Here is a 23364-nt window from a genome sequence, read left to right as displayed (position 1 = left end):
TTTAAAATTTGCAAGTAATAATTACAGTGGAACCCCGATTTAAGTTCTTCGATTTTACATTTTCCTTCATTTTGCATTCAATCTTGATGGTCTGGTTAGAAATTTTCCAAGGTTTTATATTTTCCCGCGTATTAAGTTTTTTCAGCTTGGTCTCCTGGATAACGTAAAATTGAGGTTCCACTGTATCTAAGTTAGTTTCAACAGTCTTCATTTTTTAAATTTTATATATTATATAATTATAATTTCCCAAGTTTAGCAAATTTATCTTCGAGAACATTCTTTTTGTGCATTTTATCTCAATATGGAAGTTCTTTTTTGGCTACTCTTCATGGGGATACGTAATATGAAGTAAGAATTAATACTACACATTTGTGCTGATTGAAGTTTTTTCAAATGGAGCTTTTTCGCCAGATACCACAGAAAATATCCTTCTGACGGGATGGTTGGAACAGAAAAAAATACTTGTAAAGATTTCTATAGTATAAAGCAACAAGTACGGCAATTATGTAGAAATAGTATTCAAGGCATAAATTTCTTAGTAATCATCTAGGGTGAAATGACAACAACCCACCGTACAATGTGTCAGCGATTGCAAAGTACTACAACAGTACCAGGAAGTATGCACTATTTTGAATTTACAGGTTCCGTAAGTTACTTTTTACAAGTAACTGAGTTACAGTCAATCATTAAAAAAGTTACTCAGTTATTGTTACGGGTACTTTGAAAGTAACTGAGTTTCTTTTATAGTTACTGTAACAGTAACGTACTGTTAATGATCATTGATTTGTGTAAACGTTACACAAAATCAATGATCAAGAAGACTTCCATGTTTTACTTATGTTTCTAGTACATAATATGTATTCATATATTTACATTATTACTGCTAATAAATGATGGAAAACACAGTCAACTTTGCTTGAACGTTTATAATTAAAAATCATTTGTATGCTGACTACGGTATTTTGAATATGGTGTCATTGATTCCACTTGCACCTATTTCTTTCTCCTCCATTCCAAGTTCAACAATATCCAAAGATCCACTCCCTCGACAATGACTTTTTCCTAGCTGGACAACAACATTCGAAACGAACGCAGCAGTCTACCAAAAACAATGGAGTTTTCACATACAATTAGAAATGAATTACATTAAAGCGTGGATGTTCTAAATTTAGCATGCAACAAAGTATAGCTTCCTTGCAGCAATTCCAAGAAAATCCTTTCACGTAACATCCGGAGAAGATACATATTTTATTTTTATAGTCTGGAACAGAATTGTCCAATTTAGCTATTTCCCTACTGCAAAAAGTAACTCTGTTACCGTTGTTAACGTTACAGGCACTTACTTTTAAAAGTAGCTAGTTACAGTTAGAATCCCTAAATAAAAAGTAACTGTACTTGTAACTTTGTAACTATAGTGCGCGTCAAATCTCCTGCATATGGCGATAGCCAATAGCAGCGCACTGCAGCGGTGCCATGTCGAAATCTCACACGGAAAAGAGACAGCGTGGTTGAGCGAAACGCCTTGTCACGGAGAGCACGGAACATTAGATAATATAACATATAATAAACTTATGGGAGAAAAGAACATACCTGATTATGCCAGAGGGACTGCATAATTGTTTCAATATTCTCAAGGTGGAAGTTGTACAGCCTTTGTAAGATATTTTGTCCCGTAAAGAGTAAGTTATCTTTTTGGCAGTAGAAAATTCTCCACAATCGTAAATTTCAAAGACGGTTCTACGAACTACGTCTTTTTCAAAGTTATCTAAGTTTGTCGTTCTTTTTTGGTACGTTAATGTGCTTTCTAGGTGATTGAAACATTTGAGCAGACCCCGATCCACATTGTTTTGCCCCCGAACATATCCGAGAAACGGTAGCTTGATTCACACCACACGCTAGAGCTGTTAGAGCCTGGCACTTCTTAAAGCTCTCTTCTTCACTCGAACATTTTTTTTAAAAAAAATTGTACACCTGAAAAATCACCTGTCGTGCCTGGCTTCGTACAACACTGTATTGTTCTCTCTTCTCTCGCTATCACTACCACTTGGTTTACTCAACGACATGCTGCACACACACACACACACACACACACACACACTAAAAACGTGGGAAAAACGAACAGTGACGGTATCCTCTTCGTCAATTTCTCCTTCTACCATCACTGGGAACGAACCTGCCCTGTTCCCTTCGTTAATCGGAAAGTTTCGGAATGCAACAGGAACGAAGGGAGAACAAAAACGATACAATGCAAATACGTTTATAATAACATTGCTTCTACAGAGGGAACGGTATAAGCTACAATCACGCTTGTTTTTCGTACATACTCGCAAATTCATTATCTTTCCATCTGTTGAACTACTGACACTTGAAATAATCTATTTATATCCGAGCGCCAGGTACACGATTTAGTAGCGAGGTGAAACAGGTTCTGAACTAGGCAACGCCGCACGTCTGTGATTCGCTGGTGCTGTTCAGCAGTTCAAGGCCATATGCAGGAGATTTGACGCGCACTCTAGTTACTTGGAAACACTAGTTGTTTAACAATCAGAGCCAAAATAGTAAGTGCTGATGTGATATGTTTTGTATATGTTTTGTGATATGTTTTGTATAACTGTATGGTTTGACTTTTGTGAGGAAGTGGCTTTCGAATTCCAACAGTGAACAGTTATGTAGTAGCATGTGCGTGCGTGACTCAAACTTGTTTGTAGGATTGTTTCAAAAGTCCACGTGAAAATGGCGATGCAGCTATTAAATTCTTGCATCCACTTGGCTATCAACTTCACACTACTGGCCAAAACGTATGCTGTGTCCAGTGGACATTAACAACACAAATGGATGGACATATGTACTTAGTGATAAGTCAAATACTTTAGTGTGTTTGAAGTGATCAAAATATCCATCTAAAATGTGAACGGCACATTTTATAGTACATGAAATTTTGGCAATGCATAGAGTACAATTTTTAGGTACTATCTTAATGAGTCCCTTGGAAACTTTCTTCGGGTTGAGATAATAGCAAAGTTTTCCATCGCATAAAAATAGTGTCCAGGATTATTTGATAAATACATTTGACAAATCACAATTATTACTCTTTATTCGTTTGTTCCTCAAGTGCCAGGAGGATCACAAAATATATTTAACTTATAAATTTTGGAGGGGGCAAGTGCTTTGCCCCCGCCAGGTTACGCCTATTCTTAGTGAACATAAATTTTGAATATTGTAACTTGAAACATATTGTACTTCAGGCTTTGTGCTAAATACATAAGCATTTTTAATAAGATTTACTTTTAATGTCATTTTATGCAAATGATTTTTTGTCACCCTGTCTCTGAACCGCCCATCCCAATTTTTCCATCAGGCATTAGTACACACTCTGAGCTACCTACATATAAAATTGGGGGGAAATTGAAGGGGGGGCATTGCATGAAATTCGCTCTTGAAATTAGCCATTTATTTTTCTAAAAAAATACATAAAACTATATATAAAAATACATGTTTACTGATGCATTCATCTGAAACGTTATTTAAATGAAAGCTTATACTATTCTGAAGAAAAGAAAACAAACTTGAAGTTTCTACGGCAAACCCGAGGGAAGATACGATCGTTTATAACCTAATGCGTGTCATTCAAAGTGGAGCCGGATGTGGCGTACACGGAGATCTTTAAAAGCGCGTAACTTCTGAACCCCTTGACCAATTTTTAAAAAGTTGTCATTTTTGTAATCAGCATCAAAAGTTCTATAGGCATACCGAATTTCATCAAAATCGGAGATGGTGGGTGACATTTTCACAAAATTCTGGATGATTTGACATGTGTGACGTTCACAAGTCAATCATTGCACGATTATATTTCGTTCATAAATATTTGAAACTAAAACGCGAAGGTGAAGATACAACTTCTATGGGTCTATATATTAGTGAAATAACTAAGCAATATGCAGTTCACTATTACCTATATTTCCATTTTTTTGTCAGACACACTACCACATAATGACTATTGATTCTCGTTGCTATAGCAACGTTAGAATTCCAAATATCTCGTTTATACAGCGTAGAGTGCAATGAATAACATAAAACATAATGAACGTTGTACAAAGTAATAATTATACATTTTTTTAAACGTTAATATAAAGTGATTTTTATAATATGAAATTAATAATTTCAATAAACATATAATTATATTGTGCGGATTGACAGGACCGTCACAACATTCCCCTCCTCCGGGAAAATGAAAACTACGAAACAACGAGGAGGAGTTTTCATTTATAAATCAGTCAGATGTGTATCAACATAACTACAACAAAGTTACAAATGGACAATATTACCTGACATTCGACAACAACGTGCACATAAACAGATTTGTGCCTAACAGGTAATAACAAATCAGAACATAATACAACATTCAATTGTACAAAATAATAAACAGAATGGTTTCATTTTTTTTCAAGTATCTACTCTCATAAATTTAATTCTCAGACAAGAGTTGATTCCTGTTTTCTTCCGAACAGTTAAACACTCGAAGATTTGAAAAGTTCACCTTGTCATAATATTGCTGGTTCATTGTGTAAAGAATTGCATTATTGTCCATAATTTCCTTGACAAGGAATGGCCCAATATACAAGTTGAACAATTTATGAATCTGGCTGTTAATTTTAGAACTAACTTGCCTATTTTTTATCATAACCAAATCTCCTGTTTGAAGTTTAATCGAGTTCAATGCATTCTTAATCTTTCTACTTCTTCTAGATTGTCTAGTCCTGATTTCCGCTAAAAACAATTTGCGTTTCCATGGCAAAGATTTAATTTGCTCCGGCCAGCCGATTTCTTCAAATATTGAGTCCTTCATCTCTTCATGTAAGAAAAGTTCACTAGGAGATAATCCGGTAACTGAAGAGCAAGAATGATTTAGTAACTGAATAATAGAATTTATTTTTGGATACCAACTGGTGTGATTATCATTGCAGAATAATCGCAGTAATCTAACAATCTCCTTATTGTACCTCTCAATAGGATTAGATTTCGGATTGTATGTAGTGGTAGTAATATGCTTAATTTTCCTTGAATCCATGTAGGCTTTCCACTCATTTGATGTAAATTGGCTTCCACAATCTGATAATAATACATTGCATACAGGGTAATGTTTAAAATATTGTTCTTCAAAACGATTGATAATTTCCCTGGCAGTCGCTTTTCTTAACGGATAAATCATAACAAACTTTGACATAACGTCCACAATTGTGAGGAGATATTCATATGTACGTGATCTTGGTAATTTTCCGATTAAATCAATAGAGAGGAAATCGTGAGGTTGGTGAGAAACGACGTGATATTCATCTCTCCGCAACGGCCGACCTACAATCTTGGTTCGTGCACATTCTAAGCAATCTTTCAGGTAATTTCTAATAGATTTCCTCATGTACGGCCAAAAATATGCCCTTCTACAAGCTGATAAAACCTTCTGATAATCAAAATGTCCATTTAAATCATGCATTTTGTGCAATACCAAAGGTATAAGCTCACGTGGCACTACAAGTTTACAAATTTCTTCTGAATTGGGTTTATAAAAAAGAATTTTGTCGTGAAGAAGATACTTTGAAAAGTCTTTATCAGTTGTACTATTTTCCAGGTGAGAAATTATATTATTACATTTTTCATCTGCTCGTTGAGCTTTTAGCCAAATAGAAGAAGTACCATCTTGTGAATCTTCCACAATTACTTGATTGATATATAATTTATCATCAAGTGCACAATAAGTAGTACAAGGCGGAAATCTGCTCAACGTATCAGCAATATTATTCGAAACTCCTGGGACATGATATAACGTGAAATCAAAACACTGCAGTTTAAGAGCCCATCTCCTAAGACGAGAATTAAGTGATTGTGCAGTTTTAAGCCAAGACAACGACTTATGATCCGAATATAAGTTGAAATCAGTTCCTTTAAGATATATAGCAAATTTCTCCAGAGCAAATAATATAGCTAAACATTCCAATTCGTGTGTACTATATGTAATCTCTGCTCCTCTAAGAGCACGACTGCCGTATTGTATTACACGAATTTCACCATTATCAACTTGCCAAAGTACACAACCCAATCCTTTCTGGCTTGCATCAACAGAAACACAAAACCTCAACTCAAAGTCGGGTTGACTCAATGCTGGTGCTGAAATTAGAGCATTCTTTAGTAACAAGAAAGCTTCTTGACACTGAGGTGTCCAATAAAAAGGCACATTCTTGCGTAAAAGGTGATATAATGGACTAGCGATATCTGAAAATCCCTGTATAAAACGATTCCTCCAATTTGCCAGTCCTAAAAATTTGCGAAGTGACTTTTTGTTTTGAGGAACAGGAAACTGTAGAATAGCTGAGTCTTTATCATGATCGACCTTAATCTCAGAACCAGACACCACATGACCCAAAAACTTAATTTCCGTTTGGAAAAATTTGCATTTGGCAAATTTTATGGACATGTTCGTCTTCTGCAATGTCTGTAGAACATAATCAAGATGTTCAAAATGTTTCTCTATTGTTGGGCTAAATATTAAAATGTCATCCACATATATCATCAGAAATGAATGAGTCTCCGGTCCAAACACCTTATTCATTCTCTCAACAAAAACAGAAACAGCTGATTTTATACCAAATGGCAAGTAACAAAACACGTGCTGTCGTCCTCGATACGAAAAAGCTGTGTACTTATACGAGTCGGGCGTAAGTGGTATTTGAAAATATCCACAGGAGAGATCAATCGAAGAAAAATATCTTGCACCCTTAAAGTGTTGAAGTAGCTCGTTTATCGGTTCAACATGGGTAAGTGGTGAAATTACATGTTGGTTTAGGCGCCGAAAATCCACCACTGGACGCCACTCACCGTTAGATTTTGGTACGATATGTACAGGGTTTAAATAAGGCGAAGACATCTCTTTAATTATTCCCCAGGCTTTCCATTTTTCTAGTTCCCTTTCTAACGCTGCTCTTTTGGCGAACGGTACCGGATATATAGGTGCCTTAATTGGTTCCTTTGTGTCTAGTTCAATTTGATAAGGTTCTACGAATGCAGATCGGGGTCGATCAGAAAACAACCTATGATATTCTATTATTAGATTCTCAAGCTGAGACTGCTGCTCCGTGCTGAGTGATTCACACGACCGTACCTTCGTTGTGATCTGATCTAGAGAAACGATAAGTAAATTTTCTGCTTCTTTAACTATAGTAACTTCCTGCATCTGGCAGCGATCCCTATCAGTTGTGCTTTTGCTAGAGTTAAATGGCTGAACTAGCTCGGAACCAGTAGATGCCATCAAACTAATTTCGTTTCTTCTAAAATCGAGTACAGCTTTGTATTGCCTTAAAAATGGTATTCCGAGAATTAATTCAGCATGCAGTTGCTTCAATACAAACATCTCCAAAGAAAAAACTTCCGAGTTAATTGAAATACTTATAATCTTCCGACCAGCAACACGAAACTTCTGATGTCCTGCAAACGGCAATAACTTAAGTTGATCCACTGTATCCAGTTTGGTACTCGGAATAATTGATTTTATACTGCACCATAATTCATAACTGACTAAATTACATTGGCTTCCACTGTCGATGACACACTGTATTGTAATACCGCAAACTGTTCCTGTGATCAGAGGTTGATCAGTAATAGGAGTAGGTATGCCAGTATCATTTAAAGTCCAAGTAGGTTCATCTTCGTACCAATCTAACTGGAAAAATATTGAAAGTGGATAACAATGATCAACTTCAGATAAAACGGAATTACTTAATACAGCATACTGACAAGTTGTGCTTATATTATCACTACGATTTGATTTAGACGGACCCTCCATTATGTTAGTGCGAGCAAACTGGTCCACGTTCACCCGCGACGTTCGTTTAATGTTGCTTCAGGGGCAGAAGAAATGAACTGTTTACAAGAAGTTTCTCTTGGATCGAAAGATGGAGCATTTTCATTCAATGGAGTATTCGCCACTGCAGTTGCATTGCAACTGTTTCCCGTTGACAACTGAGAAGACGAATATCCGCAATTGGCACATACACTGCATGGTTGGAATGAGTGGAAATTATTGTTAGAGAACTGAGAGTTAGGATGCAGTGTAAATTGCTGTTGTTCTTGCTCGTTTCTGGCATTGAAACTGTTGCTCATAAATCTACCATTATTGTTGAAGTATCGAGAGTTTTGTGGACTTCTATTTTGCCGGAAATTTTGAGTTCCTGCACCATTACGTCTGTAACGATTATATGGTCTGTTAGTTAGGTTAGGCTTCCCAAAATTATTATTTCTATTAAATATCATCGTCTTCTGGCTGGAGTTTGATTGTTGGTTTTCAGCAACAAATGGAACATCTGTACGTGGAATCTTAATTCTTTTATTTTCATCGCTAGAAGAAACAAAATGAACACTATTATTAGGTCTTACGTTACGTCTTGAACCTTGATTTCCATTAGGTTCATCATCGTTCACAAACGATGAACTTTTAGCAACACTTTGAACTCTCAGTTTTGCCCTTGCACTATTATTGCCGGTAAAACTTTTAGAATTATTCCCATCATGTCGGAAATTTTTTTCACGTACATTATCATGAACATTAAAACTCTTGTTTGATCTTGAATTCACTAAATCCAACCTCTTTAGTAACGCAATTACATCATCCATTTTAACTAATCTTGCAGCTAATATTGTTTGTGCAATAGATGTGGGCAACTGATTGATTAAAATGTCAATAACTTCTGCATCATTCGGACGATCAACTAAATTATAATATGCTGAATGCGTACGAATAGCAAAAACTTCCATACTACTCGTCGATTTAGGATCATATTTACGACTTCTAAGTTCAGATAATTGAGCCTGAGTTAACGAATAAGACGTGTAGTGATTCAGAAATTCGTCAACAAACTGTTTGTACGATGTAAACGAATCGACATGAGTATTATACCAACCTTCTGCAGGTCCTTGGAAACAATTAGTAATACATTCAAGCCTTTGCATGTCAGGAACTTGCAGTAAGTCTAAGTAGGACGATAAAGTTTTAATAAACTTACGTGGGCTTGATTTTTCAGGATCTCCAGAATATTTAGGAAGAACAGTAAGTTCATTCAATCTTACCAACCTTCGAGGTTCTTGAGTAAACGAACGCACACAATTGTCAGGATAATCACATCGATGATTCTGCGGGTTTGATGACTTTAGGTTAACTTGCCTTTTTCTTTCCTGCCCAGAACCATCAGAATATAAAGAACGGGTAGATTGACATAACTTGTTAGTATTACTAGCTCTCATGCGATTATTTCTAGAACGTTTGTGTCTTTGTGAAGCAATGCGATTGTGTTCGTCATCAGAAACATCACACGCTGAAGAATCAGATGATTTAGGAGAGGTTAGGTTCCGTGCAGGAATACCAGGTTGACAGTTATCATTCACATGAGAACTGTGAACATTAGTCGAAATATTTGATGTTAACTTAGTAATCTTTTCCTCACATGCTTCTACGCGCTTCGTTATTTCGTCCTTGCTCACAACGACTTCAAGTCTATGAACTTGCCGAGACAACCCTGAAACATTGTTCTGGCATTCTATAATCTGATTATTCAATCCAGCAAGTTTATCAGAATTCACTGCACAAGTAGTGTTGACTTCCTCGATTTTCTCTGTTAGTCCTTGCACTTCTCTTTCCATTTCCTGATGTAATGAACGCGTTGCTAATTTGCAGGACTCGGCAACTTCAGCTAATTCCTTTCGTAACGATGTACTCAATTCGTGGAAGTCAAGCTTGAGTAGTTGCTGTGAATTTTGAATTTCCTGTTGAGATTCAATGATTTTGGTAAACTCAAGCTGTTGAGACTCTTGAGTTTGCCTCATAGAATCTTGAGTTTCCCTAATTTTTGTAAACTCGAGCTTTTGAGTTTCCCTAATTTTTGTAAATTCCATCTGTTGTGACTCGCTGATTTTTCTTAACTCTGCCAGCAGATCAAACATTTGAAAAGGAACATTACTTTGACCCGTTGACGTCTCTGCCAACACAGAAGGACGAATGTCAATTTCTTGAACATTTTCTTGACTTCTTTTCCATTGCACAAAAGCTTCAATACTGAACGGATCATAAGATGGATCACAATCTCTACAGAAATAATTTTCATTTAACTGGTATAATTCCCAATGCTTATCAGACAAACCCAAACATTGTAAATGATACCAATGGCCACAATTTTCACAAGCTAGCAACCTTTCCTTATCGGGATCTTTGCAGCACTTCACCATATTCATGGCACCATTCTTATTTTGTGATTCATCAGAATCGTCACCACAATTGATAGATCTAGCTGTAAGACTTGTTTTGGATCTCAGATTATAAGGATTACTTGATGCGTACATAATAGAAATTTATGTACAAACTAGATTCACGAAAACAATGGTGTAAGTTAACACATACGCAAAACACATCACTTAAGATCGTGCTGATAACGTTCCACAATACTGGACCACCAATATTATCTGACATTCGACAACAACGTGCACATAAACAGATTTGTGCCTAACAGGTAATAACAAATCAGAACATAATACAACATTCAATTGTACAAAATAATAAACAGAATGGTTTCATTTTTTTTTCAAGTATCTACTCTCATAAATTTAATTCTCAGACAAGAGTTGATTCCTGTTTTCTTCCGAACAGTTAAACACTCGAAGATTTGAAAAGTTCACCTTGTCATAATATTGCTGGTTCATTGTGTAAAGAATTGCATTATTGTTCATAATTTCCTTGACAAGGAATGGCCCAATATACAAGTTGAACAATTTATGAATCTGGCTGTTAATTTTAGAACTAACTTGCCTATTTTTTTATCATAACCAAATCTCCTGTTTGAAGTTTAATCGAGTTCAATGCATTCTTAATCTTTCTACTTCTTCTAGATTGTCTAGTCCTGATTTCCGCTAAAAACAATTTGCGTTTCCATGGCAAAGATTTAATTTGCTCCGGCCAGCCGATTTCTTCAAATATTGAGTCCTTCATCTCTTCATGTAAGAAAAGTTCACTAGGAGATAATCCGGTAACTGAAGAGCAAGAATGATTTAGTAACTGAATAATAGAATTTATTTTTGGATACCAACTGGTGTGATTATCATTGCAGAATAATCGCAGTAATCTAACAATCTCCTTATTGTACCTCTCAATAGGATTAGATTTCGGATTGTATGTAGTGGTAGTAATATGCTTAATTTTCCTTGAATCCATGTAGGCTTTCCACTCATTTGATGTAAATTGGCTTCCACAATCTGATAATAATACATTACATACAGGGTAATGTTTAAAATATTGTTCTTCAAAACGATTGATAATTTCCCTGGCAGTCGCTTTTCTTAACGGATAAATCATAACAAACTTTGACATAACGTCCATAATTGTGAGGAGATATTCATATGTACGTGATCTTGGTAATTTTCCGATTAAATCAATAGAGAGGAAATCGTGAGGTTGGTGAGAAACGACGTGATATTCATCTCTCCGCAACGGCCGACCTACAATCTTGGTTCGTGCACATTCTAAGCAATCTTTCAGGTAATTTCTAATAGATTTCCTCATGTACGGCCAAAAATATGCCCTTCTACAAGCTGATAAAACCTTCTGATAACCAAAATGTCCATTTAAATCATGCATTTTGTGCAATACCAAAGGTATAAGCTCACGTGGCACTACAAGTTTACAAATTTCTTCTGAATTGGGTTTATAAAAAAGAATTTTGTCGTGAAGAAGATACTTTGAAAAGTCTTTATCAGTTGTACTATTTTCCAGGTGAGAAATTATATTATTACATTTTTCATCTGCTCGTTGAGCTTTTAGCCAAATAGAAGAAGTACCATCTTGTGAATCTTCCACAATTACTTGATTGATATATAATTTATCATCAAGTGCACAATAAGTAGTACAAGGCGGAAATCTGCTCAACGTATCAGCAATATTATTCGAAACTCCTGGGACATGATATAACGTGAAATCAAAACACTGCAGTTTAAGAGCCCATCTCGTAAGACGAGAATTAGGTGATTGTGCAGTTTTAAGCCAAGACAACGACTTATGATCCGAATATAAGTTGAAATCAGTTCCTTTAAGATATATAGCAAATTTCTCCAGAGCAAATAATATAGCTAAACATTCCAATTCGTGTGTACTATATGTAATCTCTGCTCCTCTAAGAGCACGACTGCCGTATTGTATTACACGAATTTCACCATTATCAACTTGCCAAAGTACACAACCCAATCCTTTCTGGCTTGCATCAACAGAAACACAAAACCTCAACTCAAAGTCGGGTTGACTCAATGCTGGTGCTGAAATTAGAGCATTCTTTAGTAACAAGAAAGCTTCTTGACACTGAGGTGTCCAATAAAAAGGCACATTCTTGCGTAAAAGGTGATATAATGGACTAGCGATATCTGAAAATCCCTGTATAAAACGATTCCTCCAATTTGCCAGTCCTAAAAATTTGCGAAGTGACTTTTTGTTTTGAGGAACAGGAAACTGTAGAATAGCTGAGTCTTTATCATGATCGACCTTAATCTCAGAACCAGACACCACATGACCCAAAAACTTAATTTCCGTTTGGAAAAATTTGCATTTGGCAAATTTTATGGACATGTTCGTCTTCTGCAATGTCTGTAGAACATAATCAAGATGTTCAAAATGTTTCTCTATTGTTGGGCTAAATATTAAAATGTCATCCACATATATCATCAGAAATGAATGAGTCTCTGGTCCAAACACCTTATTCATTCTCTCAACAAAAACAGAAACAGCTGATTTTATACCAAATGGCAAGTAACAAAACACGTGCTGTCGTCCTCGATACGAAAAAGCTGTGTACTTATACGAGTCGGGCGTAAGTGGTATTTGAAAATATCCACAGGAGAGATCAATCGAAGAAAAATATCTTGCACCCTTAAAATGTTGAAGTAGCTCGTTTATCGGTTCAACATGGGTAAGTGGTGAAATTACATGTTGGTTTAGGCGCCGAAAATCCACCACTGGACGCCACTCACCGTTAGATTTTGGTACGATATGTACAGGGTTTAAATAAGGCGAAGACATCTCTTTAATTATTCCCCAGGCTTTCCATTTTTCTAGTTCCCTTTCTAACGCTGCTCTTTTCGCGAACGGTACCGGATATATAGGTGCCTTAATTGGTTCCTTTGTGTCTAGTTCAATTTGATAAGGTTCTACGAATGCAGATCGGGGTCGATCAGAAAACAACCTATGATATTCTATTATTAGATTCTCAAGCTGAGACTGCTGCTCCGTGCTGAGTGATTCACACGACCGTACCTTCGTTGTGATCTGATCTAGAGAAACGATAAGTAAATTTTCTGCTTCTTTAACTATAGTAACTTCCTGCATCTGGCAGCGATCCCTATCAGTTGTGCTTTTGCTAGAGTTAAATGGCTGAACTAGCTCGGAACCAGTAGATGCCATCAAACTAATTTCGTTTCTTCTAAAATCGAGTACAGCTTTGTATTGCCTTAAAAATGGTATTCCGAGAATTAATTCAGCATGCAGTTGCTTCAATACAAACATCTCCAAAGAAAAAACTTCCGAGTTAATTGAAATACTTATAATCTTCCGACCAGCAACACGAAACTTCTGATGTCCTGCAAACGGCAATAACTTAAGTTGATCCACTGTATCCAGTTTGGCACTCGGAATAATTGATTTTATACTGCACCATAATTCATAACTGACTAAATTACATTGGCTTCCACTGTCGATGACACACTGTATTGTAATACCGCAAACTGTTCCTGTGATCAGAGGTTGATCAGTAATAGGAGTAGGTATGCCAGTATCATTTAAAGTCCAAGTAGGTTCATCTTCGTACCAATCTAACTGGAAAAATATTGAAAGTGGATAACAATGATCAACTTCAGATAAAACGGAATTACTTAATACAGCATACTGACAAGTTGTGCTTATATTATCACTACGATATGATTTAGACGGACCCTCCATTATGTTAGTGCGAGCAAACTGGTCCACGTTCACCCGCGACGTTCGTTTAATGTTGCTTCAGGGGCAGAAGAAATGAACTGTTTACAAGAAGTTTCTCTTAGATCGAAAGATGGAGCATTTTCATTCAATGGAGTATTCGCCACTGCAGTTGCATTGCAACTGTTTCCCGTTGACAACTGAGAAGACGAATATCCGCAATTGGCACATACACTGCATGGTTGGAATGAGTGGAAATTATTGTTAGAGAACTGAGAGTTAGGATGCAGTGTAAATTGCTGTTGTTCTTGCTCGTTTCTGGCATTGAAACTGTTGCTCATAAATCTACCATTATTGTTGAAGTATCGAGAGTTTTGTGGACTTCTATTTTGCCGGAAATTTTGAGTTCCTGCACCATTACGTCTGTAACGATTATATGGTCTGTTAGTTAGGTTAGGCTTCCCAAAATTATTATTTCTATTAAATATCATCGTCTTCTGGCTGGAGTTTGATTGTTGGTTTTCAGCAACAAATGGAACATCTGTACGTGGAATCTTAATTCTTTTATTTTCATCGCTAGAAGAAACAAAATGAACACTATTATTAGGTCTTACGTTACGTCTTGAACCTTGATTTCCATTAGGTTCATCATCGTTCACAAACGATGAACTTTTAGCAACACTTTGAACTCTCAGTTTTGCCCTTGCACTATTATTGTCGGTAAAACTTTTAGAATTATTCCCATCATGTCGGAAATTTTTTTCACGTACATTATCATGAACATTAAAACTCTTGTTTGATCTTGAATTCACTAAATCCAACCTTTTTAGTAACGCAATTACATCATCCATTTTAACTAATCTTGCAGCTAATATTGTTTGTGCAATAGATGTGGGCAACTGATTGATTAAAATGTCAATAACTTCTGCATCATTCGGACGATCAACTAAATTATAATATGCTGAATGCGTACGAATAGCAAAAACTTCCATACTACTCGTCGATTTAGGATCATATTTACGACTTCTAAGTTCAGATAATTGAGCCTGAGTTAACGAATAAGACGTGTAGTGATTCAGAAATTCGTCAACAAACTGTTTGTACGATGTAAACGAATCGACATGAGTATTATACCAACCTTCTGCAGGTCCTTGGAAACAATTAGTAATACATTCAAGCCTTTGCATGTCAGGAACTTGCAGTAAGTCTAAGTAGGACGATAAAGTTTTAATAAACTTACGTGGGCTTGATTTTTCAGGATCTCCAGAATATTTAGGAAGAACAGTAAGTTCATTCAATCTTACCAACCTTCGAGGTTCTTGAGTAAACGAACGCACACAATTGTCAGGATAATCACATCGATGATTCTGCGGGTTTGATGACTTTTGGTTAACTTGCCTTTTTCTTTCCTGCCCAGAACCATCAGAATATAAAGAACGGGTAGATTGACATAACTTGTTAGTATTACTAGCTCTCATGCGATTATTTCTAGAACGTTTGTGTCTTTGTGAAGCAATGCGATTGTGTTCGTCATCAGAAACATCACACGCTGAAGAATCAGATGATTTAGGAGAGGTTAGGTTCCGTGCAGGAATACCAGGTTGACAGTTATCATTCACATGAGAACTGTGAACATTAGTCGAAATATTTGATGTTAACTTAGTAATCTTTTCCTCACATGCTTCTACGCGCTTCGTTATTTCGTCCTTGCTCACAACGACTTCAAGTCTATGAACTTGCCGAGACAACCCTGAAACATTGTTCTGGCATTCTATAATCTGATTATTCAATCCAGCAAGTTTATCAGAATTCACTGCACAAGTAGTGTTGACTTCCTCGATTTTCTCTGTTAGTCCTTGCACTTCTCTTTCCATTTCCTGATGTAATGAACGCGTTGCTAATTTGCAGGACTCGGCAACTTCAGCTAATTCCTTTCGTAACGATGTACTCAATTCGTGGAAGTCAAGCTTGAGTAGTTGCTGTGAATTTTGAATTTCCTGTTGAGATTCCCTGATTTTTGTAAACTCAAGCTGTTGAGACTCTTGAGTTTGCCTCATAGAATCTTGAGTTTCCCTAATTCTTGTAAACTCGAGCTTTTGAGTTTCCCTAATTTTTGTAAATTCCATCTGTTGTGACTCGCTGATTTTTCTTAACTCTGCCAGCAGATCAAACATTTGAAAAGGAACATTACTTTGACCCGTTGACGTCTCTGCCAACACAGAAGGACGAATGTCAATTTCTTGAACATTTTCTTGACTTCTTTTCCATTGCACAAAAGCTTCAATACTGAACGGATCATAAGATGGATCACAATCTCTACAGAAATAATTTTCATTTAACTGGTATAATTCCCAATGCTTATCAGACAAACCCAAACATTGTAAATGATACCAATGGCCACAATTTTCACAAGCTAGCAACCTTTCCTTATCGGGATCTTTGCAGCACTTCACCATATTCATGGCACCATTCTTATTTTGTGATTCATCAGAATCGTCACCACAATTGATAGATCTAGCTGTAAGACTTGTTTTGGATCTCAGATTATAAGGATTACTTGATGCGTACATAATAGAAATTTATGTACAAACTAGATTCACGAAAACAATGGTGTAAGTTAACACATACGCAAAACACATCACTTAAGATCGTGCTGATAACGTTCCACAATACTGGACCACCAATTATACTGTGACGTTCACAAGTCAATCATTGCACGATTATATTTCGTTCATAAATATTTGAAACTAAAACGCGAAGGTGAAGATACAACTTCTATGGGTCTATATATTAGTGAAATAACTAAGCAATATGCAGTTCACTATTACCTATATTTCCATTTTTTTGTCAGACACACTACCACATAATGACTATTGATTCTCGTTGCTATAGCAACGTTAGAATTCCAAATATCTCGTTTATACAGCGTAGAGTGCAATGAATAACATAAAACATAATGAACGTTGTACAAAGTAATAATTATACATTTTTTTAAACGTTAATATAAAGTGATTTTTATAATATGAAATTAATAATTTCAATAAACATATAATTATATTGTGCGGATTGACAGGACCGTCACACATGGAATGACCCAACTGCATTGCATGTATGATCCTGAGACAAAATATCATTCCATGCAGTGGTGCAATAGTGGATCACAACGGCCTAAAAAAAGTTGCCGGCAGAAATCTGCAGGAAAAGCAATGGGTGTGCTATTTTGGGATTGTGAGGGGATAATACTCAGCGAATATCTGGAAAATGGCCTCACTTTGAATGCTGAAAGTTATGCGGTCCTGTTGGATGAATTACATTCCCCTTTGAGGGAAAAGAGGCGGGGGGAAACTGTCAAAAGGCATCCTCTTCCTCCCAAGACAATGCTCAAGGCAGGGATCACAATTTAGAAACTTTGTGATTTAAAGTATGAACTCATTGACCAACCCCTTATCTCCCTAAACTCAAAATGTACCTCAAAGGCACTGAATTGAGGGACACTAGTGACGTCATTTCATCGGTAGAGGCATGATTTACAGACCAATACACATATAACCTTCTTTTGCCATAGGTTAGAATTGCTGCAGGAACGTTCTGCCAAGTGTGTCAACCTGAAATGGAACTATGTTGAATAAAATGACATTAATTTGCCATTGGCGCCATTATTTCTTTCCGAGGCCGGAAACTTATCAAGCACCCCTCGTATTTTATTTAAAATGACCAAAGCCTTTTTAATAAATATACTTGAAATAGTATACTTTGTTACTATTATTTTAATAACACGAGCAATGCATTACTATTAGATAGCTCACAACACAAAAGCATCTAAATGTTCGATTTAAACACTATTACGTTTGTGCATACTTTTTTCCTTATAATTTAAGAATTATATATATATATATAAACATAAAATAATAATTAGCTGCAACAGTAATAAAGGAAAAACTATTAGAATCAATAAATATATTTAAATAAAATATAAATTGTTTCAAAATAAGGAGTGACATTCCAATGTAACCGTCTATGGCGTAGTACACCCTGGAACCACGTTCTGGCAGTTTAATGAGGCTCTGTCGTCAAGGTAGTCTTCTGTGGGCTTCTTTATGTTGTGCTGCGTTTTGGCCTTGTATGTACTGAAGGAACCAGCACAGCTGCCTTTATCATAGGTACTGACATTATATTCTTCAGGTTTTATTTGATAAGCTTATTTTAGGATCATTGCCTTCTCATACAAAATGCATGCGCAGATAATTGGCGTCGGGGATATTGTGAAAACAAACATTCGCGATTGTGATACTGGTATCGTCTTGTGATTCATGACCTATTTAATGGCTGAACTAATTTTTTATCGCATTTTCGAAAAATGGATGAAAAATCCGAGCATTATCACCACGCAACGCTCTAATTTTCCATCACCTTTCCGTTAAAATGGATGAAAAGCCCAAGCATCTCCAACCACGTAGCGTTTCACCCTGTAGAACGCGGGAATCGAACCAAGGGGTGTTGCTCATCCCACCAATTGTAGCACTTGGTAGAGACAGCCCTAAAAGGGCCAAGTGTGAATACCTAACTTAGCATTAATAATAAACTAGCTGATTATCCGGCGTTGCCCGGGTATTTATTTATCCCAATCTTGTATTAGACAGGAAAATAATGAATTCTAACTATCGTGTCATTCTATAGAATGAAGGGATCTGAACCAGTTAATTGATGGGGTGATGTAAACTACTCATCATTCATCCTCTTGATGAGTCCACTCGTCATTGACATGACGAGTTATTGCTTGGCATGCGAAAGGTACAAATTACACAAAAGGAATTAAACTACTGAAAAGACAATGGCAACTCGTTGGATTTTGTGAACCGTTGAACCTGTATTATGGCTGGGTGTCGGATAATTACCTGTCTAACTGAAGTCTCTGAGCTGAATCAAAATAGCGAAGTCCTCTGTGAGCTTCTCTCTAACTGTTGACCAAAGCGTGCTTCCACTATCGACCTCCTGTCTTGCTGACCTCCTCTCTCTACTAACTCAATTCCCAAAGTCCAGTCACTTCCCAGCTTGTCTCACCTCTATATTCCCTGGCCATCGAGCTCTTCCTCGATGCCGAATCGCCGAATCGTGTTTATTATAATTGCTACCATGCAAACCGCTGACACCAAACCCAGAAGTATTACCTGTTTCCTGAATGCTCAGGAGGTTTGCATGGCACAACACAATGCATTGTAAACATGCCTAAGAGGCTTGAGACAGCTGAGAAAAACAAGTGAATGCCCTGGTCAACATGAAGCGTTCAGAGAGACTTAATAAAATAAACATACAATCTTAGGGATTGATACGTTCGCGCCCTCTAGAAAAAATTTTCTTCTTTGAAAATTTAAAAGTCAAATCGCAAAGCTTGACATGACTCAGGTTCGCCAATTCCATATATTTTCTAAAAAAACCCAAATATACAAAAGAAAATCCACCATAACATAACTTTCCCTTGTTTGCTGTAGCCTGAAGGAAAAAAAAAATTTATTCCCTAAACTTTATAATGAATAATACCCTTAATACTAACAAATTCGTATGTTTATACGATGTAAAAAACAATAATATATACTATTATAGGACTAGAAATCACAAAAGTTCATGTCGTTAAGCGAGAAAACTCTTAATGTACCACATTTTGTGCGTACGTACTGTTCATAATGTATAATTGCTCATCCATTTGCTCCGAGTCAAGAGTCTGTGATGCCCCGCACCTCCACCACGTGTCATTCTATAGAATGAAGGGATCTGAACCAGTTAATTGATGGGGTGATGTAAACTACTCATCATTCATCCTCTTGATGAGTCCACTCGTCATTGACATGACGAGTTATTGCTTGGCATGCGAAAGGTACAAATTACACAAAAGGAATTAAACTACTGAAAAGACAATGGCAACTCGTTGGATTTTGTGAACCGTTGAACCTGTATCATGGCTGGGTGTCGGATAATTACCTGTCTAACTGAAGTCTCTGAGCTGAATCAAAATAGCGAAGTCCTCTGTGAGCTTCTCTCTAACTGTTGACCAAAGCGTGCTTCCACTATCGACCTCCTGTCTTGCTGACCTCCTCTCTCTACTAACTCAATTCCCAAAGTCCAGTCACTTCCCAGCTTGTCTCACCTCTATATTCCCTGGCCATCGAGCTCTTCCTCGATGCCGAATCGCCGAATCGTGTTTATTATAATTGCTACCATGCAAACCGCTGACACCAAACCCAGAAGTATTACCTGTTTCCTGAATGCTCAGGAGGTTTGCATGGCACAACACAATGCATTGTAAACATGCCTAAGAGGCTTGAGACAGCTGAGAAAAACAAGTGAATGCCCTGGTCAACATGAAGCGTTCAGAGAGACTTAATAAAATAAACATACAATCTTAGGGATTGATACGCTATAGTATAAAATGTAACTAATTTTAAATGTGATCGTGAATGTCGTGAACTATGTATTCGACACTAACCTATGTCATTTGTGACATTTTATTTTTCACCCCCTCTCACCCCCATGCCGATTGGTGATGAACTTGGAGTTGAACCGCATTGGGAGTGTCACGAAAACTATGGATTCCATTCGCAACACAGCCTGAATGTCAGACAACCCGAGAAACACTCTCGTTGTGCGGAATGCATAGAGTTACGGATGTATGTTTGTGCGGAATTTAATATCGGTGGTTCTCGATTATTTTTACATGTCACCCCTTCCCACCCGACCCCTAAGGGTGCCAGGGGTGTCTTACCCCAAAATATTATTTCTAGATTGCAAGTGATACGTGTACCAAGCTTGGTTGAAATTTCTCCAGGCGTTCGAGAGTTATGCCGGAACAAACAAACACACACACACACACACACATATATCCATCCATTTTTATATATATAGAAGATAGAAGATGTAAAAACCCATGTTTTAGATTTAAACACTTCTGACTGATCAAAGAGAATGGCAGATTAGGGTGAAGGAGTAAACTTACACTGCTCGGTAACGAATAAATCTATAGCTCCAGCTCCTCCAGACGATTACCAACGAAAGACCCCTTGCTACTCGTCTCACCTCCTTTTGTTGCTTTCGCCAACCTTCACTTACCCTCTGAAGGTAAACGTCCTTGCTGCTTCCTGTGTAAAACTCTTTATTCAACAATATTCTAAGAGCAAGTCCTGACAAGTTCTTTATTCGTTACCGGGCAGGGAATTTTATGCTATCACTCATGACGTGCCATACAAAGAAAGAATCTCTGTGCAGGCTTTTTTATAAGAGGGTCTTGACTTGTTCCTGTATTACGTGACAGATCATTTAGCTCAAGTGCTGACACACGAAGAATCATTCTCAATCTATCAGTATATAATTTACATATTTTGTTAATATAATGCTTTTGCACCCCCCCCCCCTAAGAAAAGTAGAACGTTACCTGATAGACGGGTCCGCTTCACCAGTTCATCTATTCCTCTAAGCGGTAGTTTTGTATTGTGAAAGTGATTCGTAAGTCTCGTCCATTTAGACCATACGTTACCCATGGTTTGAGTAAATGTTCACTTCTGACGTTATATCTCTAGCTGAAACATACACAAAAACTAATTGTTGAAACTAAGTACCAAGCATTAAGCTTTTATGCTAAAAAAATATAGGAAATAAGGAAATATATAGATTGAAATATAGAAAAATTAAAAATATTTATTTATTGGAACCATCAATGCCTTATTAAATTATCCTTCTTGTATGTCTTACACATGTCAGTTCTTGTATTTTAATACTGTGAGGTATGATTTCCGTTTGCCCTAACTTACTGGGGCAAACGAACACCTACATTTTTATTCCCTATTCTCACTTAGGCAATGACGACATACAGAATATTGGCCTTTGCTAGTTCCTGTGGTTTTCACATGATACCACATCAAACACGAACCCAGTTGGCATAATTTTCAGATATCTCCCTCATCATACACCAACACCATTTGACTCTTTACAGTTGCAAAGCTTCACTTTTGAGTCAAAAATTAGATGAACGCATGGAAGAAGATCATAGTGGAATTATCTCTTATTTATGGAAAAGAGCTACTATATTTAACATGGTAATGAAAAGGGTGTACAAATACATTTTGTGCGTCATTTCTATACCATTTTTAAAGTATGTGTAGCCTAATAATTAGGTTCGTTTATTTCATTCTTTAAAGATATTTTACGACATTTTCCTTTTCAGTATCAAGTACATATTATAGCATTCATGTAGGCTCCCCATATACATGGAAATGTGTTTTTGCCGCGAGGGGTTTAGCAGAGTTTGACGGCGTCCATCTTGCCTAAGTTTGAGAAAAGTACGGAGTGCTGGAACTGCAACCAACACACCCTCTGCAGTTCTTCCTTTTTTCCTGAAATTCCCTTTTTCGGTTTTTTATTCTGTAGTCCTTTCTTCTTTGACCCGATCAACCCAAGAATAAAATTTCAAGGCAATCGAACAATAAATCCAATCCTTGATCAGATGCAAAATAACAATATTCCACAAATTGATTTTTAATAAGTGTTATAAACACAAAGTATCGATCATATGTACAGAGGGATGCATAATTAATACCAAGCAAATTGTCCATCACCATGTCCATGCACTTTGTTTTACTTAATGAGAGCATCAAGAATTGAAACAAAACCACAAACAATCTGTTGACAGTCTCTACACCAGCATCCTTAAAAAATATTCCTTAAGAAGGTGTAGAATGCAAGAGAAAAACAAATGAAAATAGTCATGTACAATTTGCCAAGCAATACTTGTACATCCCACTGTACACTTAATTATATCCCCGCCTTCTTTTTTGGGCGAGCTGACTACCATTCACGATTTCCATCTGTTTAAATTTTAAAAAAGGAGAAAATTCTAGAAGCCCTTCTTCAATGTATTTTGCATTATCAATTTTTATACAGCACGCCATTCATTAGTAGTTAATCTCGTCACTGTAGTAATAACGTAAAAAAGACAACACCGTGTTAACGAATTTAGCCGGACAATTGCGATAAACACAGTTAGAAGTGAAAGGAAGGGTGGATAATTGCGATGACATTTTAAATCTTCTATCAAATTGAAGGGTGACTTAACACCCTGTACAATACCTTCTACAAAAGAATTATGTGAAAAATGTATATTTTCGAATAAAACACTGATTCCTCTCACACATTTACCAGGCTTGATTGATTTTTTTAGTTTATTTTACTTCCCGTTTTGTGCTTGGCTAATTTGCGAAGATGGGGATGAGTGATGAAATGATGAAATTGATGAATGGACATTGACAAACAACCAAGCCCGAGCGGGATTCGAACACGGGACCCTTGGCGTCGCAGCGCGATGTGCTAACCACTTTTTTTTTTATTATTTA

The 23364-nt window shown here is 36.7% G+C and overlaps 1 protein-coding gene across 1 annotated transcript in view; it reads right to left on the bottom strand.

Moving 5' to 3' along the window:
- LOC145985589 (hippocalcin-like protein 4) overlaps window positions 1–23364 on the bottom strand; it is a 32934-nt gene that overhangs the window by 5600 nt on the left and 3970 nt on the right. The window contains exon 2 of the mRNA XM_083119659.1: window positions 21411–21555. Coding sequence (XP_082975785.1) covers window positions 21411–21516 — 106 coding nt within the window. The 5' untranslated portion in view covers window positions 21517–21555. The remainder of the gene's footprint in view (window positions 1–21410; window positions 21556–23364) is intronic.

The sequence above is a fragment of the Lepisma saccharinum genome, chromosome 3, assembly GCF_977018435.1.
Source record: "Lepisma saccharinum chromosome 3, izLepSacc3.1, whole genome shotgun sequence".
NCBI lineage: Eukaryota > Metazoa > Arthropoda > Insecta > Zygentoma > Lepismatidae > Lepisma > Lepisma saccharinum.
The sequence above is the reverse complement of the archived record's forward strand: the minus strand, read 5'-3'. Positions and strand labels throughout refer to the sequence as shown.